The sequence below is a fragment of the Delphinapterus leucas genome, chromosome 5 (assembly GCF_059928025.1).
Source record: "Delphinapterus leucas isolate spDelLeu-1000000601 "Yukka" chromosome 5, BTC_Dleu_Yukka2, whole genome shotgun sequence".
Taxonomy (NCBI): domain Eukaryota; kingdom Metazoa; phylum Chordata; class Mammalia; order Artiodactyla; family Monodontidae; genus Delphinapterus; species Delphinapterus leucas.
Window position 1 is genome coordinate 115736516 of NC_143133.1, and position 18630 is coordinate 115755145.

The 18630-nt window shown below is 43.3% G+C and overlaps 1 protein-coding gene across 6 annotated transcripts in view; it reads left to right on the forward strand.

Moving 5' to 3' along the window:
* The window catches only part of TBC1D9 (TBC1 domain family member 9), a 115654-nt gene that overhangs the window by 70382 nt on the left and 26642 nt on the right, over positions 1-18630 (forward strand). For all 6 annotated transcript variants that reach the window (XM_089912425.1, XM_089912426.1, XM_089912428.1 and 3 more), the window contains 8 exons: positions 1017-1224; positions 6600-6806; positions 7711-7881; positions 8501-8651; positions 12134-12348; positions 14393-14510; positions 15631-15916; positions 16426-16555. In XM_089912425.1, the coding sequence (XP_089768551.1) occupies positions 1017-1224; positions 6600-6806; positions 7711-7881; positions 8501-8651; positions 12134-12348; positions 14393-14510; positions 15631-15916; positions 16426-16555 (1486 nt within the window). The remainder of the gene's footprint in view (positions 1-1016; positions 1225-6599; positions 6807-7710; positions 7882-8500; positions 8652-12133; positions 12349-14392; positions 14511-15630; positions 15917-16425; positions 16556-18630) is intronic.

Sequence of the window (18630 nt, forward strand, 5' to 3'; positions counted from 1 at the left end):
TACTACAGTGGGTTGAATAGCACGTGAAAGGCAAGACAAGGGCATTAGGACAGTACGGACTGCTTTTTCAAGAAATTCAGTGGTAAAGGAGGGGGCTTGCTCATTGTAGAATGAAAAAGATTTGACCACAGGATGGTATGAAGTAGGCAGATGGGAAGAGTTTGTTGGTGAGGGATTAAGTGCAGGGACAGAAGGGAGCATGGAGATAAAGCTAGAAGAAAATGAATAATTTTAAAAGTGACATCTCATAGGACATGGAAAAGGATGCTTATGTGTGCTGATACATCTCCCTTTGAAACAGGGAAAGGAAGTAGGATGAGATGAGGATGGAGTTGGTTTTGGAGACAGGAGGGAGGGAATGGGAGGGCCTGTCTTTGCCCTGTGAAGCCAGAAACTGGATCGTCAGGGGGCTGAAGTAGCATGAAAGCTTGAGCAAAGAGGTTTAAATAACTGCCATGATGAACAGGATAAAGGAACTCATTAGGGAAAAGATCATAGTTACCTGAGGACCCAGATGAGGTTAGATACTCTGGTCGTCCTGGAGGTGGGTCGTTCCTGTGTTTTGGGCAGTCTTATTGTCTACTCAATGTGGACAGTGTCAGTCAGCAGATTCATGTGGCTTGCGTGTATTTGCATTAGGTCCTTCTTAAAAGATAAGGCCCCAAGAGTGGCTCTGGATGAGTCATGGATAAATGTAATCATCTCTTAAGAAATTACTGTATTCTTTTAGAAAGAGAATTATTTCCTGGCCAGGCCTTGTTTTCCTAAGATCCTTTGACATTCACAGATACTGATTGCAAAATGGCTACACAAGGGACCTAAATACATTAAAATAATTTCATTATGCTTTTGGGTCATAGTTCGGAGTTAATGCCAGCAGGAAGCCAAGAAGGTAGGAATAAGTCTCACTAGATGGAGGAGGGGAAAGATGGGCTGGGGAACCTCCATTGCCGCATCATTTAGAGGTACTGAAACTTTTATTTTGTGTGGGGTGAGTTATTTTTGTTGCTTTCCAGTGATCTGGATGCCAGGGCAAAGAGTGAGAGATACCGTGCACTTTTCCGGCTGCCCAAAGATGAAAAATTAGATGGCCACACAGACTGCACCCTCTGGACTCCATTCAACAAAATGCACATTTTGGGGCAGATGTTTGTGTCCACAAACTACATCTGCTTTACCAGCAAGGAGGAAAACCTGTGCAGCCTCATTATCCCACTCCGAGAGGTAAGTGGCAGGTGAAAATGGAACTTTTAGGGTATTTTAAGAGTTTTACTGGTAATACTTTTCTATGTATCTTTTACTAGCCGTGAGTTGGCTTTTAACCATGGGTGAGTGTTCATAATTCTTTGGTGGAATCTGCCACTCTTTTTTTTTTTTTTTTTTTTTGCGGTACGCGGGCCTCTCACTGTTGTGGCCTCTCCCGTTGCGGAGCACAGGCTCCAGACGCGCAGGCGAAGCGGCCATGGCTCACGGGCCCAGCCACTCCGCGGCATGTGGGATCTTCCCGTACCGGGGCACGAACCCGTGTCCCCTGCATCGGCAGGCGGACTCTCAACCACTGTGCCACCAGGGAAGCCCTGCCACTCTTTTATTTGTTGTCATTGCTCTAAGTGACCATGGGACCTGCGAGATATTTTCTTCCAGAGACAGCCTGGTATTTTAAAATGTAGATTTCATTCTTGTTCAGGTAAGGTGAGGCCAGCAGAGCAGATGACTGTCGTTGAAAAGATTGCTTGCTATACTCACAGATTCCACTAGGGGGAGCACGCCAGGCCGTGGGAAGCACTAGGGTGAGTCAGCAGGCAGAGAAGCTGGGGAAAACATGGGCAAGAGCCTTTATTGTGGCTTCCATGGGAAGAAACAGGCGAGGCAGGGTAAGCAGGCTTAGGATTGGCGAGCTGAATAACTTTGGCAGGCTCCAGGGCAGAGGGCCTATCCCTAGTTATCTGGTACCTGGCCCTGGGGTGATGAGGGCAGGTGAATGTGGCCCTGAGTGTGAGGGCAGATATAGGTCGTCACTGGGGTATGGGCTTGGATTGGTTGGTTTGCCTATAAAAGGCCTGCTCACAGGTGAGTCCTTTACTATCTCCAGGAGTTGACTAACTCTGGGTCAAAAAGGCCCCAAGATGTGAAAATATCAAATACAGAAGCTAGAAAATGTCGTTACTATACCTGACTCACAGCCTGAGCAGCTTGGTCTTCAGAGGAGACAGTCTACGTTGTGAATCAGAAAGCCAAGTGTTCAGATCTGTCTGGTTTGTCGATTCCTTGCATTAGAACCACTGGGACCGCTGGCCACAGTGGCAGATTCCTGAGCCCACCCCAGATCTTCTGGATCGCTGCAAGTTTTGGAGTCTGTATTTTAATAGAGTGCCAGGCTGATGCCCATAGGCAGTGAAGACTAAGAAACATTCTTATTGTATCTGGGGTGGAGGTGCGTTCTGTCGTGTCCTCACAGTGACAGATTACTCTGGCACTTGTATGGAAGCCTTGCTGTTTGGGGTTGAGAAGCAACTCAAAGTTAGGATGTCAAGGGCTGGCAGACCCACAGTTTCTGACCTGGTAACTTGCAACTTACTCTGGTCCTTTTCTAGAAATTAAGAGGGTTAGAAGCTTTGGCTGTTTAATCAAGATTGACCCTTTATTAAGATTCTCTGTAGTAAAGGATTCAAGTTTCCTTCTGCCTTCTTTTCTTTTTTTTTTAACAAAATCATTTATGTAAGCAAATTTTGTTTGTTTTTTCTTGTTTCAAAAATATTGTATCATTATCACCGAAAATTAGTAAAAATACAAATAAAAAGAAAACAAAATTCAGTCCTAATCCCACCCTTCAAAGATGACGATGTTGACATTCCGCTGTACAGCTTTTCAGGCTTTCTATACATTGCTGTGTATATGTCATTTATATTATATAGATATAAAACAAAGAATTTTTATTTTTTTCTTAATTCCCTTAACAGTGGGTGTACACTAAACTTTTCCCCGTATCATAAAATATTCTTTTACCATGTAACTTCTAGTGACTGCATATTATTCCATTAATGGATATGTATAATTTATTTCTTCTTTTCAGGTTACCTGTGCTTGGACCTTTGCATTGTTTTTAGTTTTCTCCCAGTCATATGTATAATTTTCCTTAATTGATAAATTCCTAGAAGTTTAATTGGTGGATCAAAAAGAATGCAAAATGTTAAGCAATTGAAAAATCTAGTTCTCCTTCTTATAGGGTGAACTAACTGGTATTATAACACATTTGGAGGCCAGGAATTGTTGGGAGTGAATTCTGAGATGGATAATTCATCAGGACTTATAATTGGCTCTGAAATGCATTTCATGACTTTTTCCAGCAAACTTTGTCTTAGGGAGTTACTAAACTCTGTGTGTGTGTGTGTGTGTGTGTGTGTGTGTGTGTCTGTGTGTGTGTGTGTGTGTGTGTATATGTGTGGTGTAATTGACATAACATACTAGTTTCAGGTGAACAAAGTAGTGATTTGATATTTGTATATATTATAGAATGATCACCACGATAAGTCCAGTTAACATCTATCACCAAGGCTGCTACTAAAAATTTTCTTCATCAAGTACTACCTGAACATAGTAAAGCAGAGTGACCTGGACTGGCTAGGGAAACCCATCCTGGGATTAAGAATGTACCGTGAATGTGTCATTTATGAAGTGAATCATCACTTTGTTTATCCAGAGAGAACTCAGGAGCAGAGAGGGGCTGGGAGCTGCTGTCCAGACATCTTCTCTCCTGTTCCCCAACTCCCGGTTTGGTCCAGGTGCTCTGTGTACATTTTAGTGTGATTTATAATAGGATGGTGAGAGTTTGGGGGAATTGAGAGAATAGTGGTTCATGTCCTCAGCCCATCTTCTGCTTGCTAGTTTTCCCCAGCAGGCGGTAGCGCAAAGATCATTCAGTCATATTTCAGGGTAAGTCAGAAGAGGGACAACGGTAGAGGTAGCATTTAAAAATAAAGCGTGTTGGGCTTCCCTGGTGGCACAGTGATTGAGAGTCCGCCTGCCGATGCAGGGGACATGGGTTCATGCCCCGGTCCGGGAAGATTCCACATGCTGCGGAGCGGCTGGGCCCATGAGCCATGGCCGCTGAGCCTGCGCGTCCGGAGCCTGTGCTCCACAACGGGAGAGGCCACAACAGTGAGAGGCCCGCGTATCGCAAAAAAAAATAATAATAAAGCGTGTTGTGGTTGGAGGATACAGCTTTAAAGAAATGCTCAATGAGACAGCAGTGCCCTGTCCTTTAACCTGATGAATCGCTGAGGTATATTCATGGTTAAATCCCGAACCTCGACTAATGGAAGAAGCAAAGGACTTAATGTAATTTTTATTACCTCTAGGTATGATAATGACAGAAAAACACAAGGACGAGGCTCCCACCCTCCATCCAGGTCTGTTTGAGTAGAGGTGGTGTGTCTGTGAACTGAGTTAAGCTGATTGATGAGCAGGACCCTCCGTGGGAACACTGCATCCTCCTTGGAACGGCTACTTTTAGGATTGTGTAGACTAGGAATTGTTGTTTTATTTAACTTTTTATAAATAAGTAGAAATATTGACTGGAGATTGTTAATATATATTCTACATACAGACTTAAGGGAGACCAAATCGATACGTGTTAAATGTTTACAAAGAATCATTGCTGTAGATTTTATAGAAATTACTGAGGCAGCAAAGCAGGAGGATAAAGTGAAGTGATCGGGGTCCTCATTAGAGATTCCAGATAAAGTTCCTCTTTTCTTTCAATTATAAATTACCTTGTAAGTGTTCCATATGACACACCAAGATTTGATTAAATTTGATCTATTTTATAACCCAAGTTGGTATCGAAAATGTGTCTCATTATTCTGTAGAATATTCGGATATAGCTGTTGCCCGTTCCTGGTGGCACAAAGCTTATGGGGTAGAATTCTACTAGAACTCGTTTGCCAGTGAAAAATAGGTTGTAACCCGTGGGAACCTTCCTAGGTTTTCTGAGGGAGCTTTCTTGCTGTCTCTGTATTCGTGATCCTGCTAGATACAGGACTTTCCACTTTGACTCCATCACGATGCACATGATGTCTGTGTTTTAGGCAGAGAACTTGAACCTTTAATTTCCTGGACATCTGTCATTTAATCTCAGATGCCTGGTGACTAAAAGAATCGAAAAATCTACTGAGAGAAAAGGAAGTTTTTATCACTCTTTTAAAATAAGCAGTGTTTAACACATGTCTGAAGTGTCATGGGAAAATCCTTTTCATGATAAAGAAGCTGGGTTTTTTTCCCCCAATTTCTCTAGCTTCTTTTGCATTGAGGGAAAAAAAACACTTTTATGTGCAACTCCAGGTATCTCGGAGATTCCTTTAAAGAAGTGTAAGTATATATCTAACTTGTACATATTTATGAAGTCTGAGAACAGAAGACAGGTCCTGCAATTTTTTCCCTTCATGGACCCCAGTAATATCTGTTTGCACTTGGGACCATGCAACTTTTTAGGCAATTCCAAGAAGTTCCTTAGCCTTGAAGGGGAGAAAAGTTTTTAAAGTTCTGCTTGGGAGGAAATGTATTTCACATGAAAATGCTGACGAAGAGGTTGAAGTTGAACCTGTCTAGACTGCTTACATGTGGAAATGAAGAAGGGAAAGAAACTTAACTCTACGGAGTCAGAGCTGCTGCAAATAAACCATTTATCTAGGGCTGGCCTTGAGATCTTCTTCCTAATGTGCTAAGAAAAAAGTTGTAATGCATTTATCCTAGTTTCCAGTTGATGAAAATCCTATTATAAGCCACCAAATATATGTCGTCATTTCAAAGCTAAAACACACACACACACACACACACACACACACACACACACACACACACACACACACACACACACACAGTCAGCCAATGCAGATAGGGTTGCAGTTAAGCTGTTTACGTCATGTCTGTTCAGAATCGAGCCTTTAAAACTTTGAAGTGGCAAGAGGTGAGGGATGCAAAGCCCTGGAGTCTAAATGAGACGCTTGAAGGATTGGTGGTGTTTTGAAAGCCATCCCCACATTAAGCTGGTAAAAGGGCCCGGTGTCATCGGTTGTTTCTGTCTCTTACAGATGAAGCAACAGCTAGGAGTCCTCCCTCTTAATGGTTCCATTCAATTTTAATGAAAATCAAAGAATTCCTTTACAACAAGGTTTCTCAACCTTGGCACTATTGGCGTCTTGGGCCGGACTTTGTTGGGGGCGGGCTGTCCTGGGTCCTGTGCACTGTAGGATGTTTAGCAGCATCCCTTCCTCTACCTCTGAGATGCCAGTGGTACCCTCCACTTGTGACTACTAGAAGTGCCTCTAGATCTTGCCAAATGTCTCCTGGGGGGCAAAAATCCCTCTCGATTTATAACTACTAATTTAGAAAGACCAGTAAGATGATTCCAGCTCCAGTTTGATTTGTTATGAGCTGTTTTATTTTATTGGAACAGGGCTAAAGAATCTCAACTTGCTTCAATAAAATAGAGGAGGTTTCTACAGAGATTTAAGAGTGTTGTGTTCTTTTCAGTGCTACTCAGAGGTTGCTGTCGGATAATCCCTGGAAAATAATACTCTTGGTGTCCTGTTTCTTTTCAGGTGACGATTGTAGAAAAGGCAGACAGCTCCAGCGTGCTCCCCAGTCCTTTATCCATCAGCACCAAGAACAGGATGACCTTCCTGTTTGCCAATTTGAGAGATAGAGACTTTCTAGTGCAGAGGATCTCTGATTTCCTGCAGCAGACGACCTCCAAAATATACTCGGACAAAGAGTTTGCAGGAAGCTACAACAGTTCAGATGATGAGGTCTGTGGAAGGCACCTGCAGGTGTTTTGGTTCATCTTCTTACTCTTCCCCGGGGGTGTTCACCTCCCTGTCTGTTAGTTTGATCTTGAAGCTTTGCAGCTGTGCTAAGATGAACCACCTACTCTGATGTCCAGAGCAATATCTCATTTAAATCTCATGGAGTTTATGTTTGGGATCATAGGGCCGGACAGAATCTTAGCGATCATCTGGTCTATCCCTCTTCTTTCACTGTTGAAAGCATTATTAAGTAATTTGTCCTGGTCACATAGCAAGTGACTCTGGTCTGTATAAGTGACCTTGTTGGGAATGGTACGGAGGTCACTCAAAACTGAAATACAACATCATTATGATGATTTGATGATGATAAAATACGAATTGTATCCCTATTGAATTAAGCCCTAGACATCCAAAGAACTGGAGCCCTGACAGATATGTAATTAGCTCAAGTGAGAGAGCAACTTACTAGCAGCTAAAATACATGGCAAAAATGGTGAGCTCATGAGTAACATGCCTGCCCCCGTCTTCCTGCTCCAGGCTTCTGTAGGCATTTCTGAGGCACCAGAAGCTAGAGAGGAGGTGAGGGAGGTGATCCCATTAGCAGTTGATTCAACCGCATCATGCTTTGCATGCATACTAATCAGAGAGACACGTGGCCAACCAGTTTGTTGTAAAAATGCATCTAAAATACAGAGGAAACCTATTTTGGGCATTGAAGCTCTGTGGCCCATGACCCCATCTAATCCCCATCAAAGTGCTGGCTTGCTGCCTTTCTCCTATTTTGTCACGTCACAAGAAACCTCTTAGGAACCATGACGTAGCTATTGGTGTCTGTCCAGAGGACGCTGAAGAAGTAGATTCTGTAGCCAAAATGGTTCCAGCATCTTGTTGCTCTCTGCATCGGCAGGTGTATTCTCGGCCCAGCAGCCTCGTTTCCTCCAGTCCCCAGAGAAGCACGAGCTCCGATGCTGACGGTGAGCGCCAGTTTAACCTCAATGGCAACAGCGTCCCCACGGCCACACAGACCCTGATGACCATGTATCGGCGGCGGTCTCCCGAGGAGTTCAACCCGAAATTGGTGGGTGCCTTCTCCTCTTGCCCGGAACTTTCTATATTAGAACAATAACGTTTAAAAAATCTTTTTAAATAAAAGTAAACTCATCAACATGTCAATAGATATTTTCCTACAAGTAAAGGATATTTTGTTGAAGAAACACAAATGACATATAACTATAACATATAATGACGTGGTTATATGTCATTGGGTTTCAGAGTGGCTTCATCGTGGAAGGAGATGTTATAGAGGGTACAGCTGACCTTTTTTGGTCTTGTTTTTAACTATTGTATAAGTCAGCCAACAAATAAGTGCGTAGTGTCTCAGACCACGTTTAAAAGACATCCACTGTTTCACTTGGAGGTATAGACATAAAGCCATAAATATCATTTGCATTCTGCTGACTCATCTCAGGTAAGTACAATTCTGACTCTAGGACAGGAAATTTCGTGGCAGATCCACGGGCATACATGTGTCATATCTGGCAAGGACTCGAGAAAATCTGAGTTCTTTGTTCTCATGAATTCTGTCCAGAACTTAACCGCTCCATTCACCAGGGAAAGTGTTCTGACCTTCCATCGAACTTGTCCTAACCATTGTCGAAGTACGTCGGGATGTAGTGATGCTTCATTATCCCTTTCAGGCCAAAGAGTTTTTGAAAGAGCAAGCCTGGAAGATTCACTTTGCTGAGTACGGGCAAGGGATTTGCATGTACCGCACGGAAAAGACACGGGACCTGGTGCTGAAGGGCGTACCCGAGAGCATGCGCGGGGAGCTCTGGCTGCTGCTCTCAGGTATGGCCGGGCTCGGGGTGGGAGCTGGGGACCCCGGGGCTGCCCTTCCGCCTTCCATCGTGCATCAGGGCTCTTTCAAATATGTAACCCCCTGATTCAGTGCTAGATCGCAGTTCCTTGCCAGAGTGTTGAACTCCCTCAGTAAAAATACAGGACACATATTCAACAGACCAGATGTTGAAGACATCATCCCTCGAGTCCTCATAACCTCTTCTATTCCTTCACTAACTCTATTTAGGATAAAACGGAGACTGAAGAAAAAGAGTGTAATTCTTTGTGATTTTTGGAGTCCTTTTTCTCCTTTCCCAGCTGTGTCAGCTTCATTGAGGATGTTTAAGTGTGGCAGTCCGTCAGAGTCTTCTTTGGGATGGGGGAGAGGGTAGAAATGAAGGAATAGAAGACGCTTCTCCTTGATTTTTGCCACCTCTTGAATTTGCTGGTTATCACTGGAGACCAGGAAGAGAGGCCAGAATCAGCCCTGGGAACGAAAGCCTTCCTGGATCATACACTCCAAGCTGGAGATGCCAGGAAGGACAGAAGGGGACGTGTCCTGGACCCATGGGAAAGCTGTGTCCGTCCTCACTGGCCCCGCTGCCAGGCTCATGCCCAAATACAACACTGTCAGGTTAAACCTTTGAGCCCTGCTACAGAAGCCAGAGGTCCTTCGGGCTAAGCCCATCCTTCCTCCCAGACTAAGCATCTGGTGTATGCCAGGGATCTATTCTGTCACAAACAACAGAGCATTCCTTTGGGTGTCACCAGTCTTTAATATATAAATCAGTTACTTTATCTGGTTAGAAGCTTGAAATGTAATCGTCTTAAATAGGCCCATGTGAAAAATTTTATTTGAATGTGAGGTGATCTGACACAAGTACTATTATCAAAACCTTTTATTTTAAAAATGACATTAAAATTAAAAGCATAGTTACCAGACTTATAAGAAAACCTTTGAAAACAAAAACACCTGTAGCTCTTTCTAAAAGTGGATATAAATGGCAGTTGCCTATAATGAGATATATCTCAGAAGTAGGGGGATAGAATCCTGAAAAATAACTGGTTTTATCTGTTTCATGTAAAACTAGTTTGTTCTATCCTCATTTACACGTCTTGTTTTTCATTTGCTTTACATAGAGCAGCCATAGCTCCTCATTTAGAAACCCAAATGTGAGTCAAATCATTTCAAGTTACCAGTCCAGCCCAAGAAGATCCTTACCATCCAGTCTGCTGTCTTTCTTGTGTGTGGCGAACAGATCACCTTGACAACCTGATTCAGATCGCTGACAGAGTAAACAAAAAATTCCATTTTCATTTTATTCAAATTGGAAGTTATTTACAGCCACATTTTAGATGAAAATGAAACACGTTAGCCGCCGGGAAACAGCATACGACAGTCCACAGCCTTGTTATAAAGACACATTCAGAGTTAGACCCAGCGTTTTCTTTAACTGTGATGGGCTATGTGAGGCCAAAGGGTGACGTGGTCTACACACCATCTCTGCTGGGTAGAGAACTGAGCCCATATTTCCACCCAGTGCACAGGGCATGGGGTTCATATGGAGGCCAGCCCACCCACGGGGAGAGCCCAGCCCCCAGCAGGGGAGCCCCGCCTGAGTCCTGCCCTGCTTCCCATAACTCTTAGGACCACTGTACCAGGGCCTGGCTCTCTGTACCCACTGAAGTGAGGTGCAGGCCAGATGGCAAGAAATCCTTGCAAATCTCCCTTGAGAAGAGAGCCAAGGCCGATGTTAAGTTGCCGTCAACCAGACTGCTTTTCCAGGGCAAGTGTGAGTGATAAGGCTGGCTCTCCGGGTGACCCCCTGTGACAAGGACTGGGTCAGCCCAGGGTTCTAATTTCTAATCAATGAAACACAAATCAGTTTACCCTGTCATTAAATACGTGTGTGTGTGTATAGTGTGTATATATATATATATTTAACATATATATATCTATTCATTATATAATATGTACATATATGTATGTGTATTTTTATCGTATATATTTATATATGTGTGTATGTATATATAATTTATACTTAGGTAAATTATATTTAACTAGATTTAGATTCAAATGTTTGCATCCAGAGTGTTTCTGCCTTTAAGAATCATAAAATACAAATATCTCAAAGCAGTGATTCTCACCCACCTCTCCATTGTCATCCTCAGCACTGAGGAACTCCCCTCCATAGCAGTGGCTCATCACTGCCAGGAATACCCTCCCTGCCCCCTGCAATTCTAAAAATCCTCCATGTGTCCTAATACTTCCTCCTGCCCTTCAGTATGGCTGTTTGTGAGCCCTTCAAAGCTTATGCTTTAGCAAACAGTTTTCAAACTTATTTTGAGAAGCAGACCCTCCTTTTTCAAGTGAAATCCTAAGGAAAACCCCAATAAAATACAAGCAAAGCTGCTTGGTTGAGGGAGGGCAGAGGCCGGGGAGGCCTCAGTTCGGCTTTCTCTGCCCACTTCCCTTTTTTTCTCTGAGAAGCCCCTCAGGATTGTCTGTGGAAGTTCCTTGGAACACAGTTTTTAGGTTGGAAACCTCTATCTTAGGGAGGTTTCTTTTTGTTAATTCATCATTATTACTTTTTTAATTGAAGTATAGTTGATTGTGTTAGTTTCAGGTATACAGCATAGAGATTCAGTTATCTTTTTTCTGATTTTTTTTTCATTAAGGTTATTACAAGGTATTGAATATAGTTCCCTGTACTATACAGTAAATCCTTGTTTCTTATTTATTTTATGTATAGTAGTTTGTATCTGTTAATCCCATCCTCTTAATTTGTCCCTCCCCCATTCCCTCTCCCCTTTGGTAACCATAAGTTTGTTTTCTATGTCTGTGAGTCTGTTTCTGTATTGCATATACATTCATTTGTATTATTTTTTAGATTCCACATATAAGTGGTATCATATAGTATAGGGAGGTGTTTGGTTTTTTTTTTAATTTATTTTTGACTGTGTTGGGTCTTCGTTGCTGCATGCGGGCTTTTCTCTAGTTGCAGCGAGCGGGGGCTACTTTTTGTTGCAGTGCGTGGGCTTCTTATTGTGGTGGCTTCTCTTGTTGTGGAGCATGGGCTCTAGGCAGGCAGGCTTCAGTAGTTGTGGCTCATGGGCTCAGTAGTTGTGGCGCACGTTGTGGCGCACGGGCTTAGTTGCTCCGCAGCATGTGGGATCTTCCTGGACCAGGACTCGAACCCGTGTCCCCTGCACTGGCCGGCGGATTCTCAACCACTGCGCCACCAGGGAAGCCCCTGTAGGGAGGTTTTTAAACAGCCGCTTACTATGGAGTGAGAAGAGGGAAGGAGGACAGAAGTGAATTTACAATCTGGCCGTGATTGCAACAGACACGTTATCATGGGATTTCATAATTATCTCGCAAGTGTCCTTTGAGGGGAAGGAAGGTGAAGAGTCTGGGTCAGTCAGCTGTGGTTACAGACCAAGGGCGGGGCTTCCACTTTCTGATGTTGCGTCTGTTGGGTATTTCCCAGGTGCTATCAACGAGAAGGCCACGCATCCCGGGTACTATGAAGACCTCGTGGAGAAGTCCATGGGGAAGTACAACCTCGCCACGGAGGAGATTGAGAGGGACCTGCACCGCTCCCTCCCAGAGCACCCAGCTTTCCAGAACGAAATGGGCATCGCTGCTCTGAGGAGAGTCTTAACGGCTTATGCTTTTCGAAATCCTAACATAGGGTATTGCCAGGTGAATGTCACAGAGGGGTGAGACTTTAAAAAAAATGTTTTATTAGCCAGTAAGTAATGAGCAAGGCGTTATGGTTAAGAGAACTATTACTGCACCAGGGTCTCTCGACCTTGGTACTGTTGACATTGTGGACTGAATAATTTTTTGTGTGGGACGGTCCTGTGCTTTGTAGGATGTTTAATAACAATCCTGTTGAATAACACGTTTAATAGCATCTACCCCTAAACGCCAGTAGAGCTCCCCAACTGTGACAACTAAAATGTCTGTAGACGTTGATAAATGTCTCTCAGAGAGCGAAATCTCCCTGAGCTGAGAACCACTGCACTGAGGTTCTCAGCCAGGGGACAAGAGTGCCCTTTCTGGATCCACCACCGTCTGGTGACCTAGCTGGTCACTAGCTGTTCCTGAGCATGCCTGGGCACCAGGCCTGGATTCTAGGTTCCACAGGACTCTTGCTCTGCATCTCCTAAGCAACTAACGTCCTTGAGAATGTAACTTTTATATGCTATGGTTATATTTTAAGGCACTTTAAAATAAATGCTTAATTCAGTATAAAAAAATGTTGCCCATATACCCACTACAATTATCTCTCATACTAGGTACAGATACCACAATTTGGGAAGCTCCTAGATAACATCCTTAGATTTAAAGGCCACATACATACTCAGAGAGACCTTCCCTGACCATCTAGCTAAAAGATAAAGCAGGCTTAATTCCTTTACACCTCTACACAAACATACACACACACAGAGAGCACAGGTCTCCCTGTACAACATTTTATCTTTTTGATAGCACTTGATTTAAATATACATCCAAATTGATTAATCAACCTTTACGTCTTTATTCTATCTCTCTGACCTCAGCATTTATGCCCTGTGAGACTTGTCACCACTGTGTCCCCCCTTCCCCAATATTTAGTCCAGAGCCTGTTACCAAGTAGACCTTCAAAAGAACTTACCTTGACTGAATGACTAAGGCACTAACCATGACCATGATCGTGGGCTAGGCAGGTTAATTCTCAAGTAGAATTTTACTAATTTCACTTGGGAGGCTATTGAGTAAGGCTTACAAGAAAGAGCCTATTAGACCAAAATTCCTTTTTTTTTTTAAATTAATTAATTAATTTTGGGCTGAGTTGGGTCTTCATTGCTGTGCACGGGCTCAGTAGTTGTGGTGCACAGGCTTAGTTGCCCCACGGCATGTGGGATCTTCCCGGACCAGGGCTCAAACCCGTGTCCCCTGCATTGGCAGGTGGATTCTTAACCACTGCGCCACCAGGGAAGTCCCCAAAATTCCTTTTTTGACATTTATATTGTTGAAGCCTGATGAACACTTACTGGTTTCTAGAAGATCAAAAGAAGTACAGGAGGGAGTTCCCTTCTAATATAATAGAGTTCATATTTATCTTTTGATCTTCCTCTTTTTAATTAAGAGGATATTAAAGTAGTTGAGCCTTGAGTGGTTGTGAGCTATCTGATAATATCTTTTAATAAAGTAGGTTACCTTAGAATAAAATCCCTGTTACTTATCACTACCATCCTTATCCAGATGGAAATAATGGGCGAGGACTCCAACTTTGAAAGGTTTCATTGTTCCCCGAGGAGAGCCTCAAGCCATGTTTACTTGGTTTAGACACAATTATGGAAGATTAAAAAGGAAATAGTTACCTCTCTGAATTAAGGATTAAAAACACCGAGAGATTTTTTAACAGGCTGAAAGCTTTGTCAAATAGCCTTTGGACAAAGTTTTTTTGAATGAGGGTTTGCGTGCATGGGGGGTGAATATTGGTGTTCATGGAGGCTGTTAACAGTTAACAGGCTCAAGGACTAAGGGCTTTTACATTTTTAAAGAGTTGGAAAGAAGACAAAACTTGGAAGGATATGTGTGTGTACTTGCAAAGCCTTTAAAAATTTATTATCTGTTTTTTTAAGGAGAAAGTATGCTGGCCCCTGTGGGACTAACTCAGTCATTTTTCAGGTTAACAAAATTGCTTGTATGTTAAAATGTAAAATGCGTTTGATGACATCTTCTTTCATCCCTTTAGGCCATGAACATTGTCACTTCAGTGCTGCTGCTTTATGCCAAAGAGGAGGAAGCTTTCTGGCTGCTGGTGGCTTTGTGTGAACGCATGCTTCCTGATTACTACAACACCAGGGTGGTTGGTATGTGAGGATGCAGTTAACATTTTAACCCTTGTCTCATCAGGAAAATGTTTCTAGAACCGGGATGCCAGCTGGAACCCCATTTCCAGTCACTATTGGTCAAAAGAGTTTCAGACTACTGCAGCTTTCTAAGATGTGAATGAGAGGGCTTGAATCAATATAGATTATACACAAAGGAGCCCCATGGAGCTTCTCCCCATGGAGAGAATACACGTGTCTCACTGTTTTAGAAAACACTCGATGTGGTGTCAGTCTGTACCATGTGAGAGCCACACCAAGCACACAGATCATCAACCCAAAAAGGTTTAACAATTCTTTCATGAAGAGCATGGAATCTGTGGAAAGCAGAAGTATTCAAAAACGGAGTGGGCAGAATAGCATATAAAAATGTATCCAGAGCTCAGTTTCTAAGGTATTTTTCAGAACCGGTTTCATTGCAAAGCAAACAACGGTGGTGAGCATTTAAACAAATTATTGGTATTTCTCCTTATAATCCCCTCCAGTGTTAGACATTCATTTTAGCAGGATAAGCCTTTCATTGCTAGTGTAGCAAGAGGTATGCTTTATGCTCCCCTCTTGTGTTCTGTTTTCATTTCTAAACTTCTGCACACTAATTTGACTCATTGGAAATACTCTCCAGAAATGTCCACAGCTGGAATGCTTTTAAATTGAAGAAGCAATTGTTTAGAGAAATGATTCCTATGTGGGGACCATGCATCCAGACGAGCAATTTTTTTTTTTTTAAAGAGTTTGCCAAGAAGTGAGGCTACTTAGATATACATTTCATGCCCAACCAAACATCATGTTGCCAACAAAAAAAGTAATTGTGTGCCAGGAGAATTTTGTAAATTGACCTTTTCAACAGGCTTCAGAGTTCTTATGTTATTGCTCTTTTGTGGTAAAGAATCAGGAGAGGAAGACCCCAGAAAGAGACGATGTAGCCAGAACTCATCTGGTGACTTGGCTGTGCTGACACCTTGGTCTAGTAGCATAGTAATTAGAGTTCTGTCTCAGCAGCAGTTGTGAACTGGATTATTTTCGTCAAGCCATTGGGTTGGGTTCATTAGTGAGAAGGTGCAGTTGGTTGACCCATGGCCTTTTGCGTCCACCTCCACTGCAGGTGCCCTGGTGGACCAGGGTGTCTTCGAGGAACTTGCCCGGGACTATGTCCCACAGCTGTATGACTGCATGCAGGACCTGGGTGTGATTTCTACCATCTCCCTGTCCTGGTTCCTCACACTGTTTCTCAGCGTGATGCCCTTTGAGAGTGCAGTTGTGGTTGTCGACTGTTTCTTCTATGAAGGAATCAAAGTGATATTCCAGTTGGCCCTGGCTGTGCTGGACGCAAATGTGGACAAACTTTTGAACTGCAAGGACGATGGGGAGGCCATGACCGTTTTGGGAAGGTATTTCTCACTTTGAAAACTACCTTTGGGTTTTCTTCCCTGTACTTTTTTTTTTTTTTTTTTTTTTTTGCCGCGCCACGCAGCATGCGGGATCTTAGTTCCCCCACCAGGGATCGAACCCAGGCCCCCTGCATTGGAAGCACGGGGTCTTAACCACTGGACCGCCAGGGAAGTCCTCTTCCCTGTACTTACCGTGTATCTTTTTCCTTGGTTTCACGAGTCTTAATTGGCCTGATGGTAATCATAATGCCCACTTTTCTCTGTGGCTGAGCATTTCTTTTCATATGCTTTGTCTTTAGAAGTGAAGGCAATCAACTCTACTTCAATTAAAAAAATAATACAATTTAAAAAAAAAAGAAGTGAAGGAAATTTTATTCTGCTCTTAAGGAAATTTTAGTCTTTTGTTTTGATATGCAGAGTTTGCAGATAATGGGTGGACAGGTGTAAAGGGATTCCAGATTCATTGACTCTGGACCTCCCAGTGACTCCAGATTCATTTCTTCTTCCAGGTATTTGGACAGTGTGACCAATAAGGACAGCACGCTGCCCCCCATCCCTCATCTCCACTCCCTGCTCAGTGATGATGTGGAGCCCTATCCTGAGGTCGACATCTTCAGACTCATCAGAACTTCCTACGAGGTAGGTCACGTTCCCTGCCTGAGCATCACAGCACTCTGAGTGCTCCGAGGGGCTCGGCTGGACGTGTACCACAGCTTCCATTGCTAACCCAGGGGCGTCCCTGCTTCCCTCCGCCTTCTGAGAACTAGTTGCCGAAGCAAGCAGCTCCCTGCCAGCTGACAGCTTTGAGCTCCAGAGATGGACACTGAATGGATCTAATACCACAGAGCAATCGGCATGACCAGCTCAGGCCCTCCGGTTCTTGGCTTTGCCCACCCTGAAGCCTGATCAAGTAGCAGCTCCTATTCAACTCTGGGTGGGTTGAGGAGGGACTGTTGAAAGCAAGCGTGGGGAGGTTGACCTGCACGAATCAGCTCACTTCCCATGCTCATGCCAAGTCCTTAGGTCTTCTGGGAAGTACACAAGCCAATCCTCTTACATCCAAGACACATAGAATACTCTATACCATGCTAGAGAAGAACCAGAGTCCTAGGATTCCTCTAAAATTGCTTGGCCTGGGCGTGGGAGGGTGCCTCCTGGTCCATGATGACCCCAGATGTGGTCCTGAATCCCATAAAAGAACTAACGAGCGTCTAGAGGTGAAGGAACCACGGTCCTGTGTACCCCATAGCACTTGGGGTTTGTGGCGCCCCCCGGGACTCAGTGCCCATAACATCTCATGGTTTGTTCGTTTCCTGATCATTAAGAAAGAGCATGAATATTCTGCTCAGCACACTAGACCCTCTCCTGATGTTTTGGGATCGTATGACTGGCGACTGTCAGCATTTCAATTAGCAACAGCTTGGATATGGGAGAAATGGTGAGGAAAATCTCTCCTAAAGAGAACCAAAAATTTGGTGCTTTTAAAAAAATCGGCATAAAAAAAAAAAAAAATCGGCATGGATCCAGACATCTTTTCAGAAATGTGTGTCCTTAACTCAAAATGGGAGAAAGACTGGTAATTTATTATTTCAGAAAATTTTCATTGACACTCCATATATATTGAAAACAAAACATTTTTGGTATGTTTTAGAATCATAAAAGTAATGCAGGTTTATTGTAAAAAAATGTAGAAACTGTAGAAAAATATGAAAGAAAAAACCATATCCTGTGAGCATCTCACCATATTTCCCTCAAGTATGGTTTTTTTTTTTTCGGTTTTTTAAAAAAATTATTTTAATTAATTATTTATTTTTGGCTGTGTTGGGTCTTCGTTGCTGCACGCAGCCTTTCTCTAGTTGTGGCAAGCGGGGGCTACTCTTCATTGTGGTGCGCAGGCTTCTCATTGCGGTGTCTTCTCTTGTTGCGCAGCATGGGCTCTAGGCGCGCGGGCTTCAGTAGTTGCGGCACACAGGCTCAGTAGTTGTGGTGCACGGGCTTAGTTGCTCCGTGGCATGTGGGATCTTCCCGGACCAGGGCTCGAACCCATGTCCTCTGCATTGGCAGGCAGATTCTTAACCACTGCGGCACCAGGGAAGTCTTCAAATATGTTTTTATTTTTTGCAACTTACACTTAAAAAATAAGTTTATACCAAAAAGTGTTTTGTACCATTCCATTTTTTACTTAAAATAGATCACGAGCATTCTCTGATATTTAATATATTGTTTGCAGGTTTTCGCAGATTCTTTTTAGCAGTACGCGGGCCTCTCACTGCCGTGGCCTCTCCCGTTGCGGAGCACAGGCTCTGGACGCGCAGGCTCAGCGGCCATGGCTCACGGGCCCAGCCACTCCGCGGCATGTGGGATCTTCCCGGACCGGGGCACGAACCCGTGTCCCCTGCATCGGCAGGCGGACTCTCAACCACTGCGCCACCAGGGAAGCTCGCAGATTCTTAATAGTCTGCTTTAAATGAGGTGCCAAAAGTTATTTAGCTGATCCCTTTTCGTTAGACATTTAGTTTTTTTGCTTCCAAATTTTCAGTACCATGTGGCAAATTTGTATGGTATTATTATGTATTTACATATTATATAATATGTATGATATTATATATTATATGATAAACTAGTGCATAAATAATACATGTCTGAATTTTTTCTTAGAGTCCATTCTTAGGAATAGATTTACAGTAGTAGATCAAAAAGTATGAATTATTTCC